At 40.1% G+C, this 25,138-nt stretch overlaps 1 protein-coding gene across 1 annotated transcript in view; it reads left to right on the top strand.

Annotated features, from left to right (window-relative positions):
- Positions 1–1,842: 1,842 nt before the first annotated feature.
- The window catches only part of LOC103527041 (membrane cofactor protein-like), a 60,732-nt gene continuing 37,436 nt past the window's right edge, over positions 1,843–25,138 (top strand). Inside the window, 4 exon segments of the mRNA XM_030444692.1 lie at positions 1,843–1,851; positions 8,533–8,800; positions 8,803–9,053; positions 9,055–9,505. Coding sequence (XP_030300552.1) covers positions 1,843–1,851; positions 8,533–8,800; positions 8,803–9,053; positions 9,055–9,505 — 979 coding nt within the window.

The following is a 25,138-nucleotide window of genomic DNA, read 5'->3' as shown; positions in this document are numbered from 1 at the left end:
GAGACAGTGATATATTAAACTTCCTTGCTATACATGGAGGACATCTATCCCTAAGCAGCACAGAATAACTGCTGGCTAAAAGATAAATTCAGTAAATTGCAGGAAAATTATTCTGTAACCTGTACAGATGGGACTGATTGTTTTCTAGCTGTATGTCATGGTTTACAACATTATCTTGCAGAAGGCTAGGAAGAAGGCAATAGAGTTTACAGATGCACAGCAGTGTTCATTAATTTCCTGGGCAATTTATGTACACATTTTTAGAGCTTATTTGCTCACTGTGTGTTTTCCATCTCTGTAAAACCCTTGTCTGCTTGAAGTTACTTAGCTCTGAAATTGTTCATACACATACAAAAAAAAAAAATTAGCTCAGCCCATAGACTGGTTACCAGATGCACTGGGCCAGTCATCCCTTGTTCTAGCCCTGGTTAAATAACCCAGCCAGGTTCTGCTTAAATCTAGTTTTTGCCCTTAAAATTTTACTTGAAATGGGGATGAAATTCTGGCTCAATCTTGCAGCTCAGCAGTGTTGCAACATAGGGTTCTGGGAAAGGACAGAAAGTGCACTTCCAAGATCTGCCTCATTCTCCAGACTGCTTTGCCATCCCAGAGGCATTCCACTAGATCTCTCAGAAGGTAGGGCTTTATATATATATATATATATATATATACATATGGTTCTTTTTCCCCAGAGTATCTAGTGAAGATAGAAAATAGGTATTATTTCGGAAGACCATTACACTGTGTTTCTCTCTTGAACAGGCCTGGGATGAGGGGTGGTTGTTACCTGGCATTTTGCTCACAGCTGACTGGGTCCAGCTTGGGGTTTTGTTTGGTTGCTTCCTCTCTCAAAAACACTCTCTGAGTTGTGACCCAGCCAGCAAGACTATTTCATTTGCAGGCAAAACTAAGTTTCATTTTTGCTGTTTGCTGAGCAAAGAAAGGGACAAAATGATAAAAGAGGTGACCAGAAGAGACCAAGATATTGAGCCTACCACTTCAGGACAGAAGCTTAAAATCCTGATGTGAAGCTGGGCTTGATGCAGGGATCAATCTTCTTCAGGCATCCAGTTGCAGCCATTGCCTCAGCAGTACAATAGGGTGGGAGAAGAGTTTTCCTGGGTACCAAATATTTTCATTTGCTTTCAGTTGTCACAGTTCTTGCTTGAGGGGAAATTCTCCGTGTTGTCAGTGTTCAGGATGTCACTGACAACCCCTTTTTCTGCCTCAGTTCTCTGCTTCTTACATCAACATTCCAGCCAGTGACTGATACAGTGATTATGTGGCATCAACAAAACAGATATTTCTTTTTATTCCTTTGTAAAAATTCAAATGCACAGTCAGCAAACTGCTGGTGTATTGGGGTTTTTTCTTTCAAGCCCTTCCAGTAACTAGTTTCACCTATTCAGTCAGAGGATTTAGACACACAGAGGACAACACTACTGTTCAATGCTCCTTCTTGATCTTTTGCCTCTTTTATTTTCCTGTGGTTCTGCTCCAAATAAAGCAGAACTTCCAGTGGATTTTTTGTTTTCTGATACTATCTGCTTCAGACCCATCAAAATGCAAAAGGTCTTCCTGGCTCCGTGGCCCCAAAACAAGTGGAATATATTTTATACAAAAAAAACCCAACACAAACCTCATGTTAATCTTTAAGATGGAGCTGCAGCTGATTTCAAATGCATCATTTTGTTTTATCTTTTTTGCCACAGTGAAGATTTGCCTATCCCTGATTTCAGCTTCGAAAAAACAAATTAATTTCTTTTCTTGTCTCCTGAATGTGGTCTTTTAATAACCAAGCCATAGAATACCACTCAGCCAAAGAGCTTAGAAAGACGCAAAATGAATGAGGTTTGTGATAAACTCAGCTACAGGGATAGGCTGCAAGCTTGTAAAGTATATAGCGTTCTGTGTTTCTAGATAAAAGCCAGTTTCCAGGAACTGAAGAAAAACTCCCCTTATAACACAATGCCAGGAGCCAGCCACAGCAATTCTGTTTCATGACAACTTGGGATATTTTGAAATTCATTTTCATCCTTTACTGGAAAGAAAATGAAGCCTCGTCTGTATTTTCAAATCTTCATGAAGAAGAGTTTTGGCATTGGGTGCACCTTCAGTAAATCTGCCAATGACACCAAGCTGTGTGATGCTGTGGATTCACTTGAGGGAAGGGATGCCATCCAGAGGGACCTTGGCAGGCTTGAGAAATGGGCCAGTGCAAACTGCATGAGGTTCAACAAGTCAAAGTGCAAGGTCCTGCATCTCGATCAGAGCAATTCTAGGTACAACCACAACATGGCTACAGAGTGAGTTGAGAATAGCCCTGGAGATAAGGACTTGGGGGTGTTGACTGACAAGAAGCTCAAAATGAGCCAGCAGTGTGCTCAGGTAGCCCAGAAGAACAACCTCAACATAGGATGATGTATCAAGAGGAGATTGGCCTGCAGATCGAGAGAGCTGGTTCTCCCCTTTTACTCTGCTCTTGTGAAACCCCACTTCAAATATTGCAACCAGTTCTGCTGTCCACCATAAGAAGGACACAGATCTGTTGGAATGAGTTCAGAGGAGGGACACAAAGATGATCCAGGGGTTGGATCATCTCATACCTCTGCTATGAGGACAGGCTGAGGGAGCTGGGATTGTTCAGCCTGGAGAAGACTCCAGGAGGACCCTATAGCTGCCTCCCAATACCTGAAGGGAACCTACAGGGAGGCTGGAGAGACTTTCCACAGGAGTGTCCAGTGACAGGACAAGGAGAAATGGTTTTAAACTGGAGAATAGGTTTAGACTGGCTATTAGGAAGAAGTTATTCAGTACAAGGGTGGTGAGACTCCGGAACAGATTGCCCAGAGAACCTGTGGATACCCCATCCTTGGAGGTGTTCAAGGCTAGGTTGGATGAGGCTTTGAGCAGCCTTGTCTAGATGAGTGGGGTCCCTGCCCACAGCAGGGAGATTTGAGTAAATGATCTCTAAGGCCCCTTCCAACCTAAGCTATTCTATGATTATAATCCCAAAAGCTTTCTTTTTTTAAATTAAAATTCTTCTCTGTCATTTGTCTTCTCTCCAGAAATGACCAGAAAGGTTGCCCTGAACCTTAGAAACAAGAAAATATTACCCAGATCTTTAAGCCTCTCAACATAGTGAGCTACACACATGAATACACAAAGACACATCCCAAACAGCAAAATGGAGGAGAAGCAATCTCCCCAGTAACACTCTCTGCTTGTTGTGAAGCACCTTGCCCCTTTACAGTGAAACATCAGACTCTATCTGCATCTGGAAATGGATCCAGGACTGTGCAGCTGCTGGGAGAAATTTCTTGGTCTCTAAACACCAGCTAGAAAATTCCTAAAATTGTGGGGTTTTGTTTCTCTCACATGCTCCACATTTAATTCCACATCCCCACGGATGGATGCAATCCCACAGAGAGTGTAGGGGACATGAAAGTAACATTGAGCAGCTGCTCCTTGAAAGTGACATGGAGCACTTCAACCCAGAGTAATAACCACCTCAGTGTCTCCCTATGCCAAACATCTCATGCTGAGCATCCATACTGCTACCTTCAGTACATCCAAAGTTTAGATAGGTTCTGCCGCATGAAGCAGGCCAGCTGAGACTTAATTAGCAGTTTTAAAAAGAGCATCTCATTTTTTTTTCTCTTTTGGGCTTTGTTTTCTCATTTATTTGTTTGTCTTTGCGTCTGCTAAGATTTTTTTTCCCTCTGATATTTAGTATGACCACTGACTTGGCTCCTTGAGTGACAGTAGCAGCATTAAAATGGAGACCAGAGACTGGCTCTGGAAAAGATTAAACAGCATGAAGCCCACAGCTGCTGCTTTTTCATGAGGTCTTCTCCCCTCAAGCACTCCCAGCTGCTGCCACCACCAGTGGTGAGGAACAAATGGGTCTGACAGTGGGGAGAAAATTTAGGGATGAGGGTGTGGCGAGAAGGGACATTTGTGCAGCCACAGTCTTTGTGAAAAAAGAGACAGAGAGCACATCCTCAGCACAGATCTGGAAGGGCAGGGGAACCAGTAAAGTCACTGCAAACACCTGCTTTAGCTTGTCTTGACTTGCAAGGTACTGAGTCACAAAACTGGCCTTCACAGCCTCTGTGCAAAACCCCTTTCTGCACCCACCACCACTAGACTCCTGAAATAAAAATTATTTCTAAAGTTTAATACCTACCCTTTTAAAAGCTGAATTTCTATTTTGGGCAAGCCATATTCAGCCTCTCTGAAAATCAGGACTACAGGGTCTTTCTCCTGATTGTGTAATGGACTAATTGTGTATATTTTTATGCTGCTATTTTGAGGTAGCTCTAAAAAGCAGTGCTTCATACAAAATGGTGGAGTCCACTGTGCTAAATTCAGGGAACAGCTGGACTTTGTTAAATTGGCTTTTATACATCTATTGTTGTGTCATTTTTTCACACAGCTCTTCTCAGAAACACTGAATGAAATAGTATGAGGAGCTTAATGTAATGGTCAGTCTAATTTGGAGTAGCTCAGCAGATAAAATAGAAATTATTGCATTGTTTGCTTGGGACAGACTGCATGTTCAGGGAGAGAAGGAACAGATTAGAACAATAAAATTACTTGGAAGATGTAACTTTGCAAGCAATAAAGTTTTAATTCATTGTCTTATGTCACGCTGCAAATCAGGGAAAGAGTGAGCAGGAGGCAGAGACCAGGGCTGCACAAATCTGCAAACCCTGGAAGGGGCAGGAGCCCTCAGCCACAAAGTGCTAGCAACATCCAGAAATTTGGTGACATACCCATTAGTGTTTCTGAGGTGACGTAGGAAGATTTCCTTAAAAAAGAAGACCTACAGCTACAACAGGGCCCAAAAGTCCAGACAAAGTTCAAAACCAGGACAGTCAGCAGGGAGAGAAAAGGAGACCTTCTGTCCCCCAGGAGGTGGGAACAGTTCTGAATGGGGTGGGCAGCCCACACCAAACCTGAAGGAATCTCTGGTGGGAAACTGGGACAGCACAGCCTATGGAGTTTTGCGTTTAGCTGGTAGAAGCTTTCTTCACAACCTGTGAAGTGTTGGAGCTCTGCCCAGGTGACTGATGAAGAGGAGGTTTCTGATTGCTGTGTTGATGTTCACCAGGCTTTCATCAGCACAGTCTAAAATCAAAAGGGGAGGCAAGATATTTTCAGACCTGCTAGTGAAGTTGTCTGATTTGCACCTGCAGCACTGTTTTCAAATGCTTATGACAGAAACAAACACCCCTCCTAAGTATGATGTGCCCCTTTTTCAGAAATCAAAATAAAAATTTAGTACAGTAAACCAAAGTTACTGATCCAGGCTGATGTAGCTAAAAACTGCAGACCTCTGACATCCACAGAAAAGAGCATGATAAGCAAGACTCTATTTCACTCACAACATGAAAAGGGAAAATGTTGAAAGTCTTGGCATAACCTGATGTGAACAAAGAGGGTGCCTTCATGGCTGCCCAAGTCCCAGACCTCTCAGGCATGATTTGTACAAACAATGGTACAGGTCAAGAGCAGACTTCCACACAGGCTGATCCCAAGAGCCAGCCATGAAGCTACACATTTTTCCATTAAAATGTCAGCATTATCCATTATGACACAGGGTGATGGTGTATGAGACTGTGTGCACCCTTCATGCTGTGCTTAGAGTTGTGCTATGTCATGAGTAAACAGGTGTGGACAGATGATGGCTTCATAGTCCCATGGGAGCTTTTGAGCTTTTGATGGGTTTACTCAGCTCATTTCAGAAGGAAAAACAATTTCAAAGCTTTTGTCCACTGTCAGCAAAATGGAAAAATTTTGCCTCAGCTCACTATTTATACCTTTCCTGCAATGAACCATAGCTAACATTTTGAAATGAAGATGTCACTAAAAAAAAAAATAAAATAGATGCCTCCTGGCTCTAAAGCATTGAAATGGCTCTTTTAGCAACAACTTTTTTCAATTCTTCTACTTCAAATAGATTACTTAATACCAATACCTTTTAAAAAAACAGCTTAGTTAATGTGCATCTATTGCACATGCTGCACTATATGCAACCAGGTGACTAAAGAGGCACTTGAGTTGGATGACTGAGAAACAAGAACTGTTTATTAATATTGACAACAGACTTTCATGTGACCTTGAGCTGTGATTTCCACCTTCTCTAACATGGAAGAGCAACACTCAGCATGAAAATCTTTTTGTCACTTGTATCTCCTAACTGCCCATTAGCTTCATAATTCCATAGATGACTGATGAATTTAAATCAGTAGACTCCTTAGGATAAAGGCAGTAGGGTAAGAGATGCTTACAGCACCACAAACATTTCTAGATCGACTTACTGAAAACTCAGTAAGTAATATTCCCTTTCATCCTTGCAACTGCCTGTTTCTAAAAACTTGTTATTTTCTTGCACTGTCTCCATCTCTCATCTTTTAGAGACTATAACAATTTTCTTACCTGTCCAACTTTCAGAGTCCTCAGGTATTTTTGCTTGTTCTTTCTAGGCTTCAACTAATAATTTGTTGAATCAGGGAAGAAAAATGGTACAGAGTTGTCTTTCTCCCTCACACATATTATGCCTACAGCTTAATCTGCTGTATTAATTCTTCTCCCCTTCCATCCACTCACAGTAACTTATACAAGAAGCTGTGTAAAAGAGGCATATTTCCTTTCCCTGAGGAAGCAGTACTAGAGTGACCCATTTAGCAGATCTGAATGCAAAAGCCTTAACTTACATACATGTCATCCCAAGTATCCATGAGATTAGAAACATGACCTTGTCAGAAAAACTGATAAACATTGTATCTTTTTTCCCCATATTTTTATCTCAGAACTGATTAATGTGCTCTCAATTTTTTATGTCATTTGTGCCTGAGAACTGAAGCATGAATGAAAGAAACACAGCAATTTATTGCAGTAAGTTATTCTTGTGAGAAACACTTTTACTTTGTACAGAGATGAAAACAGGGTGTTTATCCACCTTATCTTGAAATGAACACAAACAAAAGGTCCTGCAGTTATCATTTCCTATGACAAAGACAAGCTGAGAAAGAGGACTGATACCCAATCTACTTTTCTTCGTGATAGTCTAAAAGAGCATACAGTCATGGTTTCCACCTGTATTCCTTAATAATGGAAATTGACTGCAAAACACAATGGGATTAGAATCTATACACAGGAAATTCTTTAAAAGTAGGCTCTTCAAGCAAAGAGAGCAGACAGTTCTCCTCAGCTGTGAATTGCTCAGATCCCACACCTGCTGTTGCTCACTGGCTCTGAGCTCAGCCCCTGCTGCTGTAATGCCATGGAGAGGGATTCCCTTGGACCAGCATCAAAGGTCCCCATTGCAGTTGCTCCCAATATCATCAAGTAGTTCTCAGTGGAGTTTTTTTATCAGTATCAGCATGGAGTATCTTGTTTCAGCATGAGACAAAGAGCTTACTGAAGTAAAAATCTGTTTCTCCAGCAATGTCTATTTCATCATCTATCTTATGACATCTTGACATGGACTTCAGAGAGCCCTTCCCTGACACTCACAGATCTGTCTGCTATGCATCCATTCTGACCTCCTTTTCACCTCAGCTAAGCAAAAGGGTAATTTAATTTTCCTTCCAGCATTTGATTTCTCTACCCTTTTTTCCTGTACTTTCTCTCCTTATGTAGGTGTTTGAGTTTTTACAGGTGGCTTCATGACTTCTGGAGCCATCTGGCAGCCCTGTGATGTGCCATGGCAGCCCTGTGATGTGCCATGGCTCACACAATGCAGCACTCTGGTCATCAGGGCTTAGATCTCAAAAGAGAGAGAGACCTCTGCCAGGCTCCCCAGCATCAAGTGGTGGAAAACACATTGCATGAAGGGAAAATGAACTAAGAAAATAAAGCTGTTGAAATGCAGAGTACTTGAAAGGCCTAGCACAGCTGAAACTCAGAAAACTTGAAGAAAGTGTAATGTTTAGGCTACCACCACACCTTTCTAAATGGACAAAGAAAGCCTTCTGTAAAAGTGAGCAGCACAAGTAAAACAGTGCTTACTTTTGCTGACTTAACTAAGAACCTGGGGCCCTTTCCTGTAAAAAAGGAGTGGATGTGGGATACCAAACTTAATACAGAATTTAGGCAACTGAAGGAGATAATTTAGAGGCTCCTCTTCCAAAATATATTTGGAAGTAAATTGTCTGGAGATGAGTCCAGGATGGTTGTTTACACATTTGCTACATGATTGGACTTAGATCTCGAAACTAGTGGTTTGTATTGAAATTACACTAGAGAAAATGGAGTATCTTCTGTTCAGAAAGGCAAGGATGGTTTGACACTGGGAAAGTTCTGACATTGCTGTATTTTGAAGCATAAGACTGAGCTGAGACTTTCCTTCATGTGGCTGTGGAGTCTGCTTGCATTTAGCCTAAGCTGTAGGTAACCCTGACAATAAGGAAAGTTGAAGAAATACCTCACTGAATTTCAATCTGATTGAAGTGCTGTGAGTGGTTACCAGCTTTTCAACTCAATACCAGAAAAAAGATATTAATTTTCCATTTAACACTACAGCACTACCACACTACAGAACCACTGTCGTGGTTCAGCGGAACGTGGGCTCAGGATAGGTGTAGGGCTCCGGAGAGGCTGCAGGATGCTGAGCTCCAGGAGGATTTCAGCTCGGAGCAGAGTTTTCCCGTTGGGAGCTCCATGTCCTACGTCTGCCGGCTGGGATATGTGGCAATCCCTGGAAAACCATCAACTTGGACCTGTGGTGAAGACTTGGAGTGGTCTCCCCTGGAAAAGTTCTGCACAGAGAGAAAATGTAGACATCCAGGAGAATAGAACATGGTTTTATTAATGTAACAGATCTTACATTTGGTTCCAAAGCTACTTTTTCCTGTGAAAGAGGATTCAGGTTACTTGGAGCTGATGAAATTACCTGTGTAATTCAGAATAAAGGTGTTGACTGGGATAAAGATCTTCCTTTCTGTGAGAGAATTCCTTGTAAACCACCTCCAAGCACAGCCAATGGGCACTTCACTGAAGCAGACCACTATGTTTATCAGACATCAGTGACCTACACTGATGAGGTGTGATGAGGTCCCAAGAGGCACGGATCCCTTCTCCCTAATTGGCTCAGCTACAATTTTCTGCACATTTGATGAAAACTCAAATGGAGTTTGGAGTGAACCACCTCCAGAATGTAAAGTGGTCAGATGTGATAACCCAAGGGTTGAAAATGGAAGAAAAATATCTGGATTTAGACCTTCCTATAGCTATAAGGATGCAGTCATGTTTGAGTGTGATCCAGGCTATTCCATGACTGGAGCAGATGTAATTACCTGTAGAGAAAATAACACCTGGTATCCTCCTAAACCAACTTGTGAAAAAATTCCTGGTGGTCAGTGTAGTGCCCCAGAGATCACCCATGGAGTGGTGATTCCAGAGAAGTCTGTGTATGGAGAAGGAGAATCTGTTCAGCTGCAGTGCTGGCTATACCTTAGGCTATACCTAGGCTATACCTATACTGTTATATATAATGGTATATATAATAGTATTCCAGAGTTTGTTAATTCTCTTTAAATCACACTTCTGTAACAGGGAGAGAGGACGCCCATTTCCTGCTGTTCCTGCTAGAATACCAAACCCAACGGGGAACTTTGAACATTTAAAAGGAACAAAAAGAAATTGAATGCCAGTAGGAAAACTATATGTAAGCCTTATCCTTTGCAAATATGTTGCAGAGATACAGTCTAAATAATCATTGTCAAAAGCAAGAAACTATTTAGAGGGATGTCCTGGTTTGGGCCAGGATAAAGGTGATTTTCTGTCTTGTACTTGTGCTTTTAGCTAAGTTTCTCAGATAGTGTGTACTTCTAGGATTGATAACACTTGATGTTTATAGTTACTGCTAGAGACTGGTATGCAGAGCCAAGGACACTGCTTAGCTCTGAGGAAAACATTTTACCGTCCAGAAGGAGTAAAGAGGTCCCATCTGAACCCTCCTTTGGGGAGGAACAGACAAGATAGATACCAGAATTGACCAAACAGAGTATTCCATCCCATATACGTCACACTCAGTATAAATTTGAGGCATCACGAGGGCCGAGCCAGATCTTTTCCAGATCTTTTCCAGATCTTTTCCCTTCCTCCCTTCCTTCACCCGGCATCCTGGAAGGATCCTGTCCGTTCGTCTGCCTGTGGTCCTGATCCGTGCCAGCCCATATCTGTGTGTTCCTGCCTCCGGTTCCCGACTGCTGCCGACTCCAGGAGTCCAGCCTGGACTTTCCCAGGGCTGCCCTACAGCCTCGGAGGTGACGTGAGAGTTATTGGGGGAGAGGGGGGAGGAATGTGGTTTCCATTTTCCTGTATATTTGTATATATTTAGTAATTTTACCTATTTATCATTACTGTTTCATTAAAGTTGTGTAGTTTAGTTTCCAACCCATAAGTCTCTCTCCCTTATTCTCTCTCCTTTCTCTATCAAGGAGAAAGAGATTAAAAGAGAGCGTCTGTTATTCGGTTTAATTGCCGGGCCAGTGTTAAACCGTGACAAGGGATCAAAGTAACTTCCACTGTAGCCACTCTACGCTCCATGATGGTTTTAATAACCTCTTTTCATAACCAAGTCCTCAGACATATTTAAACTTAGTATTACCCACAGATGGAATTTTTGGTTTACACTTACAGGCACAACATGAATATCTAGAAAGGAGGAATCCTAGCCATGCAAAAATTTGGAAGGGAACTGATGTTTTAGCTCTGTGTGAAAAGAGGACAGGGAATAATAAAATGAAAGATTGCTCATATTATTTCTTTATGAAGGCTGTAGTCCTTCTCTCATTGTAGAACTGGAAATTTTAATCTGAGCCTTCATCAGTTAGTTATAGATACTAAAATTTAATTACCTTTTATTCTTCCTTTCCTGATTTAAGGTTACTTATAATATCTAATAAATCTGGCAAATTACCTGCAAAGCTGATTAAAGACCGAATAGACCCAGAATTCATAACAATATTTATGTTGCAAAATGAGGGAAGAACAATGTGTTCAATGAAGGAAGTCATATGAAATGAAACCTTCTAGCAACACTGTTTTGAGCTTTCTACCGAATCCCAGATTTTCTTGAAAATTCAGTTAATTTTATATCAAAGAATGAAGTGTTCTTTAAAACTATAGAATAGCTTAATTAAAAAAAAAATTAGTAATTAAACTGTCCTAAATATGCACAAGTAAAATACTAATGTGCTTTAAGTTAATAAAGAGGACTCTGCTGGAATTTTATAGAACTATTTTGCTCCTTGAAATATGAAAGACAAAATAAAACTAGATTACATCATTCATTCTTGTTTAAAGAGCTTTCGTTTTAAAAACATACTTGGAAGAACATGATTTTGTCAAGCTGTGCAATTGTTACATGATCTCTTTTGTTGTCATCTCAGATGGGAGAAAAAATTCCTCTACTCAGTCTGTGAGCTGTTAAGGCACTCAGCAGTGGAAGAGTAGGTTGCCAGCACTGGTCTCATTCTGAGGCCTACAGGCAATGTCATAGGAACACAAATTGTATTTAATAGCATAGGTATTATGCAATAGGTTTTAAATTGTTTTCTAAGTGTTGGTAGGTCCCACTAAGGAGCATTTTCAAGATGCAAACACTTTTTTAGTAAAGTCATAATGGTAATGGCTCTCTAGCCACAGCTTTCTAGCATAGTCTGGGGATTGTTTTTTAGCCCAAAATTCAAGTATTACAGCACAGGTCAAGTACTTACAGCTACACCTCCCGCTGCTGCCTAAGGATTATTTTAAATGGCTGCTGCTGCAAGCTGGCTCCATGCATTGCCTGCTCATTGCTTGGAAAAACATTAGGGTACATGAGTAAAAAAACTTCAGTGTTAACAATATAACACAGACCAGAACCCCAGACTCCGATTAGTTTGTGTATACAAAGAGAGCCTATACTCAGCACATATCCCATCATCTGGTATTTTGCTGACTTCTGAAAACAAAATCCATACAGAAACAGAAGCCTATTTTTGCCTCCTGTGTGTTGTGCAATGTACTGACCTGAAGTGCCTCAGGACATCAGGTGGCAAGTTGAAAATCCAGCATATCAATGCCCTCAGTGAGACTTAGCAAGATGGAATTTCTTGTGGTGTTGTCAGTAATGGTTCCCACCCTAGTGAGAGAGTTTTATAGGATCTACCAGAGATGCTGTGGTGTGGGAGGAGCTGTTCCCATATGCTTGCATACTGACATCATCCAAAACCCATCAAAACTAGAGAACAAATAGTCTTGCGTCCTACAAATTCTTTGAAGTTCCCTTTCTAGCTTGACAAATGCCTTGAACCCCAGTCAGCAGCATTCAGGGGTTTCAAGTACTTGAATACAAGCAATGAACTGCAGCCAAACAGTGTTTTTGTGTCAGTCATTAAATGTCATTTGCAAACAACACAGTGTTCTCTGTTCCTGCTTTTGCATGTCAAGTTGTAAAATCACATTGCATATAAATATAATATAAATAATACAGGGAAACAAACACACTTGTCCATTCTGTTTCGGAGAATAATGTATAAATCCTTAAACTTTGACAGTTACAAAGTGCTTGCTATGTACTGACATGTAATTCATTATTTGAGTTTTCACTATTTGGCCTCAGAACAGTTTATAAAGGATGGAAACACAATCACTGTCATCTCTGGTCATGAGCCTGAGAAGCAGGAGATAAAGGGATGTATCCAGCATCTTTCCAGGAAAATCAATTGAAAGCCACTGGCTCCACATTTGATGCACATAAGCCTGTATCATCTATGGCAGGTGATAATAAAAGTGCCATAAGGCTTTTGCACTCTTCATGTAAACAGCAAATTTTAACTGCAGATATTGGAAATGCTTGGCAGACCATCTACTTGAAGAATTAAGACCAAATTCCTGTGGCAATGCTTGACTGGACCAAATTTCCATCAGCATTAGATACCTGTGCAGCTGAAAATGCAGGAGAGACCCACACCGGTTTGCAATCAATCAGCACAGTTGCTAAGGCAAACTCTTCATGAATCAGATTAGCTTTCATACTGAAAAAAATATATTAATACTTAATAAACTGAATAAAGCATTGAAACGAGAGAAACGCAAATGCATGGAAAACATTTCTTCTATTGACAATTATTAAAGCTGACAGCTGCCATTTCAACACCTTTACTCCAGCTCCATTCTCTTATTCTGTAACATTTTAATCACATGCCCAAGTCCTGCTGAGGACCCTTTTTTCATCATAAGGTATCTAAGTTCTAAAGTTATAGTAGGAAAAGAGAAAAAAACCCAACAAAAACGGCCGCAAATATAATAATTTGAGTGTTTTCATCCCCCTAGGGAACATGCAAATGACAATGTGAGCTGTAGAAGCCTCTTAGACACTCCAGGATTATGGAAGATGTGTGGAAAACAGCAACATATCCCTCCCCCATAAACTCTTGCAGCTGGGAGAGGAGCAGGAAAATAGCTCCTCTCCATCCCTGGGTGTCCTGAGCCATTCCTGGGACTGCACAGCCAAGTTTTGCCTCCCCGAGTGCTAGGCCAAGCTCTAAATGAGCCAAAAAGTATAACTGAAGACTGAATTTCTACCTGAATTAAAACTTTCCTATGAAGCCTGTGTTCATATTGCAATTCTTTGAACTGTATGGAAATGATACAGAGATAATCCTTAATGAAGAGACATACTGACTTCATTGTAATGTATTTCATGCAGCAGTTAGTGGAGAAAAGTCTGATGTTCATGAAAGCAAATAACTATTTGGATGCAATGATTTAAGCTCTCCAGTTTCAGTCTCTAGGAAAAAAACTATATCATGAGTTCTCCCAATAGTTTCACCTCTCTGAACAGTCTGAATGACAAAATGACAGAACCATTTTTGGGGGTTGGATACAGTCGATTTAGCCAGAAGCAGAGAATCAGATACACTAATCAATAAATTTTGGCAAGGAGGTGAAAAATATGTGTTCAGATCATTATAGATATTCTATCTGTAAATGAAGTTAAACAATACCCAAGCTTAAATTGATTGAAAAATTCTAAAATTATCTTTTAAGCCATTTCTTGCATTTTTCCTCAGCAACAAATCAGTGTACTCTCTGGAAGAAGGTACATGATTGGTTTTGTAATTTTGGTATCAATCTTCTTATTCCCATATATTTATCTTTTGAATGACTGCAATATCCTACAGGCTTTAAGAAACTGTCTACAGTAAAATATATCATATTGGAAGTGCTCACCCAGAAACAGATCTACTATCTTTTTCTATATCAAAGAAAACCAAATAAGTTTCCCTTCTACCAGGTCATGGAGTAGTACAAAAAAAAAAAAAAAAAAAAAAAGGTGTGCTGGTTATTCCTCAAGGAAGATTTAGCCTCTGACCTTTGATAGAAAAATAGAAACCAGTTAAGGATGAACATTGCCTTGCTCAGAGAGCAAAGAGAGCTTCAAACAAGAGTCATGGGGAAAGGACAAAAAGCCAATGGGTATGTGCAGGCACAGCTTAAACTGGACAAGGAACATGAGACTAGGACACAGAGTTGCTTGGAAGAGGGTTGAAGGATGACAAAGAAAGAAGTGTGTCAGTCCACAAAAAAAAGTGGGGTGGGAAGTGAGGATTTATCTGGAAAAAAGATTTAATTGATGTAACAGGATACGGCAGGATAATGCACATGACTAATAAATCAGTATAATTGGGTACAAATTAATGCAAATGGTCAGTTCTGGAAGAAGAACAGGCAAGGCAATAGAGTGGAAATGCTGGAAAAATAATAAAAAAAAGAGGACCCAGGCTGCCTGCAGAGGTGTCAGTTGCAAACCAGAACACCAGGCAGGGCAGAATCCTCCAGAGCAAAAAAATGTGGTTCCCTCCAGGGATTTTAGCTGCTCAAAAATCAGACAGAAAGGGGACAAAGTAGAATAAACTCTACCAGGATCACGATATGTACCATGCACTCTTTCTGCCTGGAACCCAGCTAAAAGTCAAACAAGGTCAGAATCCAGGTGATTTGGAGGAAATTCAGCAATAGGGTGATTCTGACCATCTATCTGTTCATCTCATCACTGGATATTGAATATTTTAAAAATTTTATTTTTTTCACAGAAATGTTAGATAATTCTTTTGACTTTCATCCTCACATCCAATATTTTTCATGAAAAATCTATCATTATGTAAAATGAGTATGTGTGAATGTGGAAAGGAAATGAGAAGAATAAAAAAAAAGTGGAGTTTTGCTTAACATAACATAAAACTGATAATTATTGCTAATATTCTTTTGTGATGCATATCACACTGAGCTGCCAAAGAAAATTCTTGCTGCCCTGCAATGTTGAAATGCTTTCCACCAAGATCTGGGTAATTTTGCTTGTCAAGAAAACAATCAAGTGTGTTTTATTCCATAGACCAGTTCCATCACCATCTCTCCTTCTTCAAGGGGCAGAACACACTCGCTGCTTAACTTTCCCACAAATACCTGCTTAACATTTCTTTTAAATACCACACGTTGTCACTGGGTACAATTAACAATTTTTGGCTAAGTGAGGAACCTCATGCACATTTCAGACAGACTGACAGGTGACAGATCTACTTCCCACATTCAGGTATTGTTGTGAAGCACAACTCCCCCACTGAAGGCTGACAGCTGCCTGCATTTACCAAAGCCAAAGACCTGCTCAGACTGATTTGTACCAACACACCAGGCAACATTGGGAAAATGTTCCTATTGATTCTTACACCTAAGCTGTAGGAGATAAAACTCGTCAGGGGATCAGGTTTTTCACACAGCCATAAACAGTTTTCTGATTTAGCATCTGGAGTTCCTAGATCAGCTCAGGGTTATTTCTGTAGGTTGTTTTGCACTTTTTTTCCCTGGGAAAGCTTAATAAAGTACCACTGGCTACACAGTGAATGGCTTCACACTCCTTCCTACCATTTGTGACACAGAATAAAAGATTCATCTTCACATGTGGGAGAGTATGTAATAGGCATTTGTAGTTCAATGGCTATTTCAGCAGAAGTCAGTTCATCTAACAGACCTTCTCATAAACTGTGTGCTTTCCCTCCTATATGAAGGCTTTCCACGTGACTGAGCTAATTGTGCCACACAACTACCTGGTGTCACATGTAGAAAAGCAATTTCATTCAACAGAGCCAGGGGACTCCACGGAAGAAAGGTTTGCCAGATTAAGAGCTTTATCAAGGATTTTCAATTACTACCTTGGGTTTGATGATTTGAGTTTTTCTACCATACTGGATGACACCACTAGGGCCTTCAAGCAGATAAGAGGAATCTTGCTTGGGGGGAAAATAAGGATGCATCCTCAGCTGATAGTCGAAGAAAATTTTGAAATTCAATTAGAGATACATTTAAAACCTCAGATGTGTTCTCTTGTCCACTGCATAGTTTTTTTCCTTAGTTTCCCTGGTTGCTAATCACACTGAGTTAAATCTCTCCCTGAAAGCATCAGAGAGACTTAAGGGGAGAGAGTTGGAGCTGCTTAATTTTTTTTTCCTGCTAGTGGAGGAAGGGATAGGTAACTTAGGACCTGCAAATGGGAGTTCAGCCATCTAACATAAGTGTTTCCCTTATTCCACAGACTGTAGAGATAACTTCAGTGACCTTAAATATAACCCAGCCCACTCATGATATATTTTAACAAGGGAAGATGCTACCTTCACCTCATCTTTTTGAAGAAGTGCTGTGTACTGACTGAGCTAGACTTGAAGAACATTAAGAGTTTAAAAGACCTGTAATGGTCAGGCTGTGACTACATTACAAATTACTCTGGATTCTCAGCTGCTTACTAAAAGAACATGGAGACAGTTGCTGTCTGGATGTAGATCAAACGTCTTTGCTTCAAGAAATAAAACTGTGAAGTGGCACACAATCTGCTCATATGAAAAGCAGGAATATTTTTGAGGGAAAACCCCAAGAATTTCTAGTGGGATTTGAAAGTTCTTGATAAAACAGAGAAATCACTGGGGAAACAGGCCCACTCAGATCAGCTAATCTGTGCCCAGAATCTATTAGGCAACATCATTTCTTGTTTTGACAGAACTCGATTTCAATTAAGTCATGAAATGAATGCAGAGCCCTATATTTCATTATCACTGAGCACATCCACAGCAAATATTTTTAATTAAATTATGAGGAGATTAAAATACCTTAGAGATATTATAATTCTTCCTCAATGTTTGGCAATTACACATGGAGATTTAAGAAAACCAGTTAAGAAAACAGAAACTTTTTTGCTTTGTGATGACAAAGAACATACTCTTGAAGGCAGATGATGAAGATCTGAAAACTGTTTGACAAATCAGGCTGTAAAGACTACAGAGATCCTGCAATACAAGTGAAAACATTAAATTAGAATAAACTGTTTGCTTTCTGGACAGTTTCTATTTTTACCATTTAAATTATGCCATTGCATCCAGGTTCTGCTCATTATGAGGAAAACTTTCAAAAACACCAGTGCACAAGTTTCTTAATTTCCAGTTATTTATGCAAATCAATACTGATATTATACAGTCCTGTTATATATAACAATTTTATCAAATGGCCTAACCTAGCTCCTGTCAGTGCAGCAGGTGAGCATAATGGGAGCTGATCTCTTTGATGAAGATAAGGCTTTGCTATCCTGCAAGAGTATCTCTATGAGCTGTAGCAAAATTTAAGATGCCCAAACATCCAGAAATTTGAAAGTCTGCATTTTCTAGTGGCCCAAGAAGGAAGAACAAGGACATACCCTCACCCATGCCTGTCTTTAGATGGGTTTTCATTAAAAACTTTCCCTTTGGAAAAGGTTTATTGCTGTTATGTCTAAGCCTGCTGTCTAAACATTTTTGAAGGCAGCTTCCAATCATCAGTGACACCTTTTTTAATTTAGTGGACCTCTACTCAGTTTAAATCTGAATGATGCTCCCAAAAAGCATAATTAATTCAGGGTAGAAGGGACATATCTGGTGGCCATGGCTTGCAAAGCATTTCTTGACACTACCTTAGCCAACTGGCTTGGGGAGCCCAAGTCTGATTCCCTGCCCTAGGGGATGTTCGTGCTCAGAGCCACACAGAGGAGGTGCAGGGATACAGGCTCCTTTTCCTGGCTCTTGGAGTCACTTCTAAAAGACCCTGTGGATCAGTGCCATCCTGGCATGATGTGTGAGGTGCTGGATGTAAAGGCTGGGGTCACTGAGCAGGGCAAAAGTGTCACCCACTGAACAATAGCAAGCTTTTCAGTTCTTGTTCAGGAGCAAAGTATGTGTTAGGGGATAATGTTACTCATGTCTCCATGAGCACACAGAAACCCAGGACACTGTCCATTTTTGCCTGTCCTTAGGCAAAAACTGTGTCTCTGCTGATGCTCTCTGTCAGTGCCAAGGCCACAATCTCAACGCTTTCATTTATGGGGCCACCATCCCTTGGTCACATGCCAAAAGGACACTGTAGGCCATCATTACACACTTCAGCTCTGCAGCCTTCATGGGAAGTATACCCTGCACCATCTCCAAGGTACTGGGAGCTGGTGGGACAATGCAGTGCTATACAAGCAGCCCAGTATAGTCTCAGATAGGTACCACTGGTGTGCCAGGCACAAGTGATAACCTAGAGGATCTTCCCTCACTTGTCCCCACTGTCTTCCACTCATCTGTTGGCAGAAGTTTGCAAAACCCAACAAGTTCTCTTCATATAGAACATTACAGTAGAGTCCAGGGCTGAGGCAATCACAGGGTATGGGGGAAAGACTTACCCTGGAGCTCTCTCACAGGGACGCAAATGGAGCCTGGCAGCCTGCACTGCCATCTCTGAGATTCTTTGCTTTTCTAATATCCTAACACGAAACAGGGATTAATGATGACCATGAGTAGCAAGGCCAGTGCAGGGTGTGTACTGGGAAATGGAGAAAGAGCGGAGCTCAGGAGTACCACAAATGGTAACTGTGTTCCAGAGTTCATCCACATGTAAAATCACAATAAAAATAGGAGAAAAATACAGCCCAAATTTTAAGATATCCAGTGTTCCTTTAAACAACAATAAACAACCTCAACAGGATGGTATCACTGGCAAACTGTTAAGACATTCTCATATTGCATAACTGAATTGCTATTCATAACCAACAGGAATCATTAAGGTTCTCTGCAGCAGCCCACTGACACGACTACTTTTGTCTCAATAATATCATACTTCAAATGTTCCTTTCACTGATATTCCTTCTGAAGGTAGAGAAAAATAAAATACTCATCAAAGGTTCCCTTTTCATTGCCAAGGCACAGTCACAGCATCAAATCTCTTCTTGCTAAGATGAAGTTTAACATAAAATTACCAACTGCAGTGATACTCCGTGATTAAGCATTATACATCCCAAGCCAAAACCCTGTGGTCAAACTTATGAAAGGGGTACCAATAGACTCTTAGTACTGATTTGAAATTATAATCACTGACTGATGGCTCAAAAGATAACATAAGGTGTCCCTGTAGATCTTCAAAATATATTTTTGTAGAGGGGAAAATTATAATTTTCAACTGACACTGAAATATGGGAACTACTAAGAAAATGCATCACGTTCATTTTCTTCACTCTGGGAACTTATTTCTGTAGCTTCTTTCTATTTAAAACAGGACAGAAATAAATTACCTTGCAATTTAAATCTGTTGATGAGGGGCAACATCAGATGACCATGGCTCTTTCTGGAAAAATCAGAACATGTATGTGATCCAGGAAGCAAAGGGACATACAGACTTGCTAATGTGAAGGTTTATAGAAAACATATACTAGGATTGCAAAAGAAGGGATATCAGGAGAGGTGCTCTGTGAAACAGCCTCAAATAAGCTGTGGTCCACATGCCCAGTGTTGTTTTTTGTCAAGAGAAAATACCAGAGTTGTAGCAGTAGCTGTAAGACTGAAGGGAGTTTATTTTCTTGTGTCTGTGCTAATTTTTAGTAACAGGAGGTTAAGAGAGTCTGTGTTAATAGAATAATTCACCACAGAGACAGCTGTGCCCTTTATTAATATTCAGGCCATGTTTGTGTGCCCACTAAATAAAGAATAAATATCAGAAATGCTATGTAATGTACAAGTTATCTAACACAGACAGAAAGGAGAAAATTAAAGTGCGTTACCAGAAAGCTTGAATCAAATCATCACCAATTATTTGTTTACCGCTGAAAAGCATCAGTTTTGTTCATAGTAGAAAATATTAGTTTCAGCTTCACACTGTTGCTAGCCATCTGAGAATGTTTTATTGTTTTGTAAATATGAGAATATTATGAGCTTCACAAGAGTGTATGGCTTCATCAAGAACAGTAAGTAAAACCTAATTTGAAGTTCCTGGTCTTAGAAGTATTAAAATACAAAGGGGTTTTGCATTACGGGTAAAGAAATTAAATGTCAAATTCCATCTTGAATTAAAAAAAAAAGCTTATAAATATGATTTTCCCAAGTTTCATATGAGATCTGATAAAATTATCTGGTTTAAATAATTTGAAAATAGTTTGAGTATGATGAACCTTTAAAGATTTTTCTTACCAATAACTAAATTGTGAAGTCAAAAATATAGTTTGAACAAAACATGAAACTTCTCATTTTGAAAATATCTGAGGAGAATAATCCAGTTATTTTGAAAAAAAGTTCACAAGTGGGAAATAAAAAAACCCTTAGTGTTTCCTTATGAAGCATTATGAATTAAAGAAAATGAAGTTTTAAAATAAATGAAACATTGCTTCAGAGAACTATAGAGGGCAGATGGAAGTGAAGTGATATAAGGCTAGGAGAGGAAGTCAGGGGGCAAAAAAATTCACTTTGACAGAAAGCTTTATTCTGGATCTGTATTAAAGTTCCCTTAGAGCTATTCAGCAGTGACCATAATTATACTTTTGATCCATGTCCATGATAGAACCACCATCTATATTCTACATTGCCTTCTAATCAGATAAGAAATTGACCCTTGTTTTAATATGCTTCTGAGTCACAGGTCTCCTTTTATATGTAAGGCAATGTCTGGTGCTCAGGCTTCCCCAGTCAAAGGTATCTGCAAGTAAGTGGTTTTGAGACCCTATTGACAAATGTCTGGTTGGACTGTAAGCACCTTCTGAGCTTGCTCCCACCGACTGAAGGGGAGGATGCAGAAATCAGAGCAGCAAGGTTGCAACTCAGGCAATGGCACTGGGTGACCCAAGTGTCTGGAAGGCAAGAGGCAGAAAGCTCAAGAGCCCAAAACTCCTTACTCTGTCACTGCCAGGGTGAGCCTCACCTCACTGAGGGCACGTGCAGAACCCTCAGAACAATCTCCCCTGTCCTCTGCACCACCCATGGAGTATCCACTGACCCCAGGGAGCTCAGAGGGAGCTTTCCTACCTCTCTGCCCTCCCTGCTCTGTGCCACACTCTCTGCCATCCTTGGTGAGGAAGATTTGCCACAAGGGCAGTCACAAGAGTGGCTGCTGGGAGAGCTCTGCCCACAGACTGGGTGCCAGATCCAAAACAAGATGCCCATTAAGGTGGTTGCCAAAATTTGCTCCCCTGCTTACAGCTGGCAGAGGGCACCCTCTGGGCTGACCCCAGACACAAGGGCAGACCCACTCACATCTCTCACTGCCCAGCTCAGAAACAGATCCAAACCCAGGGTCATGCCTGTGTGTGTGGGAATGGCCCTCACAAGCAAACATAAATGCCAAATTTTCTGTTTATGAACCACAGGAAGGAAAATATCATTTCCAAATGCATCAGGAGAACAAGACCAGTAGGTTTGCCACTGGTCTAACAAGAAAATTGTAGAACAAGTTCCTTCAGCTTTTCACTGCCTCTTAATTTAATATTTTCCCTATTTATTTCAAGATCAGCTGAACAACAGTGAGATCAGAGCCATTCGACAGATTGTTTATCTTCTGCAGAAAAACACAGCTTTTATTTTTACCCTGCCTGAGATGAAGAATGATAATCTATGTTTGAGATGGATCTGTGACATTAGCAGCCAGATTTGATAAGTGTTTACCATTCCAGCTGGGCAATTAAACAGTGCTAATTTCTGGATCCCCACTTCACTCAATAATGTAACAGGCACTTTCCTGATTAATAAGATATTAGACTATCCATAAACTCTCTGCTGGATGCAAAAAGCTTTGCTGTGACAAGTGTCTTTCACTGTGTGACAAGGCATACATCTAGCTTACTAGTTTCCAAATCTTCAATGCACTGTTATACTCCTTTGTCGTCACTGAGTCCACAGAAAATGCATAATATCTTCTCATAGACATCTGCTCAGAGTCTGACTCAAAAAAAAAGGATGCATGAGAAGTGGTGTTACTCAAACTCTGTTTATGGCATATGATTTAAAATCTTATTTAACCAAAATAAAGGGGAGAATTTATTTTGCTGAGGAAAAGCCATCCATAAGTACAAGACGGAGTTACAAGGCAGGATGCTCTATCACAGTGCCCAGGCTGCAGCAGTGATTGCTGCACCCCCTCTCTCATATTAATTAGGCTCAGATTTAACTGGTTTTAGTCTTCATGGCTTACAAGATCTTACTCCTTACATGACTTACTCCTATGTATAATCAGTGCTGAACATCTACAGAAAAAAATCATTCAGAATTGATGATATTTCACCATTTTGCATGCCCAGATATGGAGGAACTGAGTTTTGCCCTGAGTTTTGTGTAGGACTTAAAACATAGTGATGATTTTTCATAAAATAGTTACTTGAGCCCACAGGCTAGGAATGTACCAATTGTTCTAGTTCTTATTTTGAAAACTATCTTTGCTATTTAGCTCAGAGAACCTTTATTAGGGCAACAAAATCTAAGCAGGTATTTCCATTTTCTTACAACTCAAAACAAAAGATATATGGAAAAACTGTAGGTATTTCCAGACTTAGCAAATCAACATTTGGAAACAAATTATAAAAATTCCCTAAGTTAGAATGTTTTATCTTTTGGCTGAATATCCTCGATTAAAAAATGCTGATTGTGTCATTTCCTTAGCTCCCATAAGAAGGCAACTCAAAAATTGCCCCAAGAAAGAGGACAGCATAGTATTCAGTTCCCAGAGTTAGTAGTCTTCAGGTTTCTCATGGATTAATTAAGATTGTCCTAAATTAGTCTGCAAAACCTTTGTTACCTTTTTCCCATTCCAGATACTTTGATGATGTGAAAAGGTAAAGTATGGCCTTTTTTTAATAGAATCATTAGTGTTTTAAATGAAACCTGAAAAATCTAAAAATCCTGCAATAAATACAATATTAAAAAACCCCAAAAAGACATCATCTATATAAACATAGGACCCCCAAGTAGGGTCAGGTTTCGTGAATCAGGTCAGCTATCAGTAATGATGCAACTGTTGTATCTTGAGATCTCATTAAGCAGGCCAGTATTTTTTTTATCTGTGCCAGATGACAATCATATGGATAGTCTCCCAGACTCATAGGATGTTTTGGGTTGGAAAGGACCTCAAAGATCATCTAGTTCCAATCCCCCTGCATGAGCAGGGACACCTTCCACTAGACCAGGTTGCTCCAAACCTCTGTCTGTGATCCTTAGGCAAGAGCTATAATCATATTACCATGATTTAGTTTAGAAAGAAAATGTGCAATAAAATTTGTTAGTACCCAATTAAAATAGTAGGCATAAACTGAAAGACAAAAATTACATTTCCATACACTATATCCTAGGGTTTTCATTGTTTTTATATGGATAAAAAAAGCACTATTGGTTGACTGGTGCTTTCCTTATTATCTGCATTATAGGCTTCCAAGATCTGCACACACCAATGTTATTGCAAAAATAAAAAGAAAAGTGTTATATATAAACTAAATTGTATATATTAAATTACAATAAAAACTGAGGCAAGTACACTCAGAGTAACTTCAATATAGCTTTTATAAATAAACTGGTAGTGAAGAAACAATGGCCCATGCTTTAGTACAAGATTGCAGCACTTGTTCTTATTTAAGATCCTACTTTTTCAGGTGAAGAAAAAAGGCCCTGGAGTACAGCCCAGTGGCTCCCATACAGAGCATGGACATAACATTCCCTTTGGTCACTCAGCTGGACGTAGGGTAGAAGGCTGGCTTTAAAAATGTTTGTCTATTTTTTTCATGACTGCAAAGGAAAAACTTTTTTTTTTAACCCCATAATACGAGGGTCAAAAAATTGCTTTCTCTCCAGCTAGGAACAAAAACAATAATGGAAGCTCTTCAAACTAATGTTTAAAAGAGGAAAAGAGAGCCAACATATTATTAACTTCTCAGCAGGGAGGACACTATTACAGGCAAAAGACTTCAAAATCCCTTTTCTTATGCAACTCATTAACAGAATTTCAGACCTCTTTGTCCTCAAAAGAAGAGTGTACATATTGCTTCAGTGTTTTGTCTTTTGGGGAGTTAAGGCTAACAGTGCAAATCCTGTTGTCCAATTATTTGTCTCAAATATGGCACTTTTGTAAATGTCAGTGCTAGATGGGTATTAAAGTCATCCATCTGTACGTGATCTCAGAGCTTTACTAAAAAATAAAATTGTATCAGTGTGTTCTGGAAGAAAAAGGGTTGTTGAAGTCTTTAACATGTCCTCACTATCCAGCAAGTGAAGCAAACACCTAAGGAAGTTTCTACATGTTAATGTGTCTTCTAATACTAAGTTAATGGTAAATTTGAAAATGGGGAAAAAATCTGTCTCCTCTCTGTAGCAAGATGAACCTCTCTTAGGGAACGGCGCTTCAAGGTCCAACCAGGTGTTCCAGCAGAGACTCGCGAGCAATGCTCTAAGCCTACAACTCCCTGAAAGGAGGGTGTAGCCAGGTGGGGGTTGGGCTCTTTTGCCAAACAACTTTCAACAAGACAAGAGGGCAGGGTCTTAAGTTGTGCCAGGGGAAGTTTAGGTTGGATATTAGAAAGAATTTCTTTATGGAGAGGGTGATCAGACATTGGAATGGGCTGCCCAGGGAAGTAGTGGATTCTCCATCCCTGGGGATATTTAAAAAGAGACTGGATGTGGCACTCAGTGCCATGGTCTGGTAACTGCAGCGGTGGTTCAAGGGTTGGACTCGATCTCTGAGGTCCCTTCCAACCCAGCCGATTCTATGATCTCAGAGTTGACTTGCCTGGATCAGTGCTGTTGCTCCAAGAGCAACTGACAACTCTGCTGTCTAGCCCAGG

This window comes from Calypte anna, chromosome 2 (assembly GCF_003957555.1).
Source record: "Calypte anna isolate BGI_N300 chromosome 2, bCalAnn1_v1.p, whole genome shotgun sequence".
Taxonomy (NCBI): Eukaryota; Metazoa; Chordata; class Aves; order Apodiformes; family Trochilidae; genus Calypte; species Calypte anna.
This window is presented reverse-complemented; position numbering and strand designations above follow the sequence as displayed.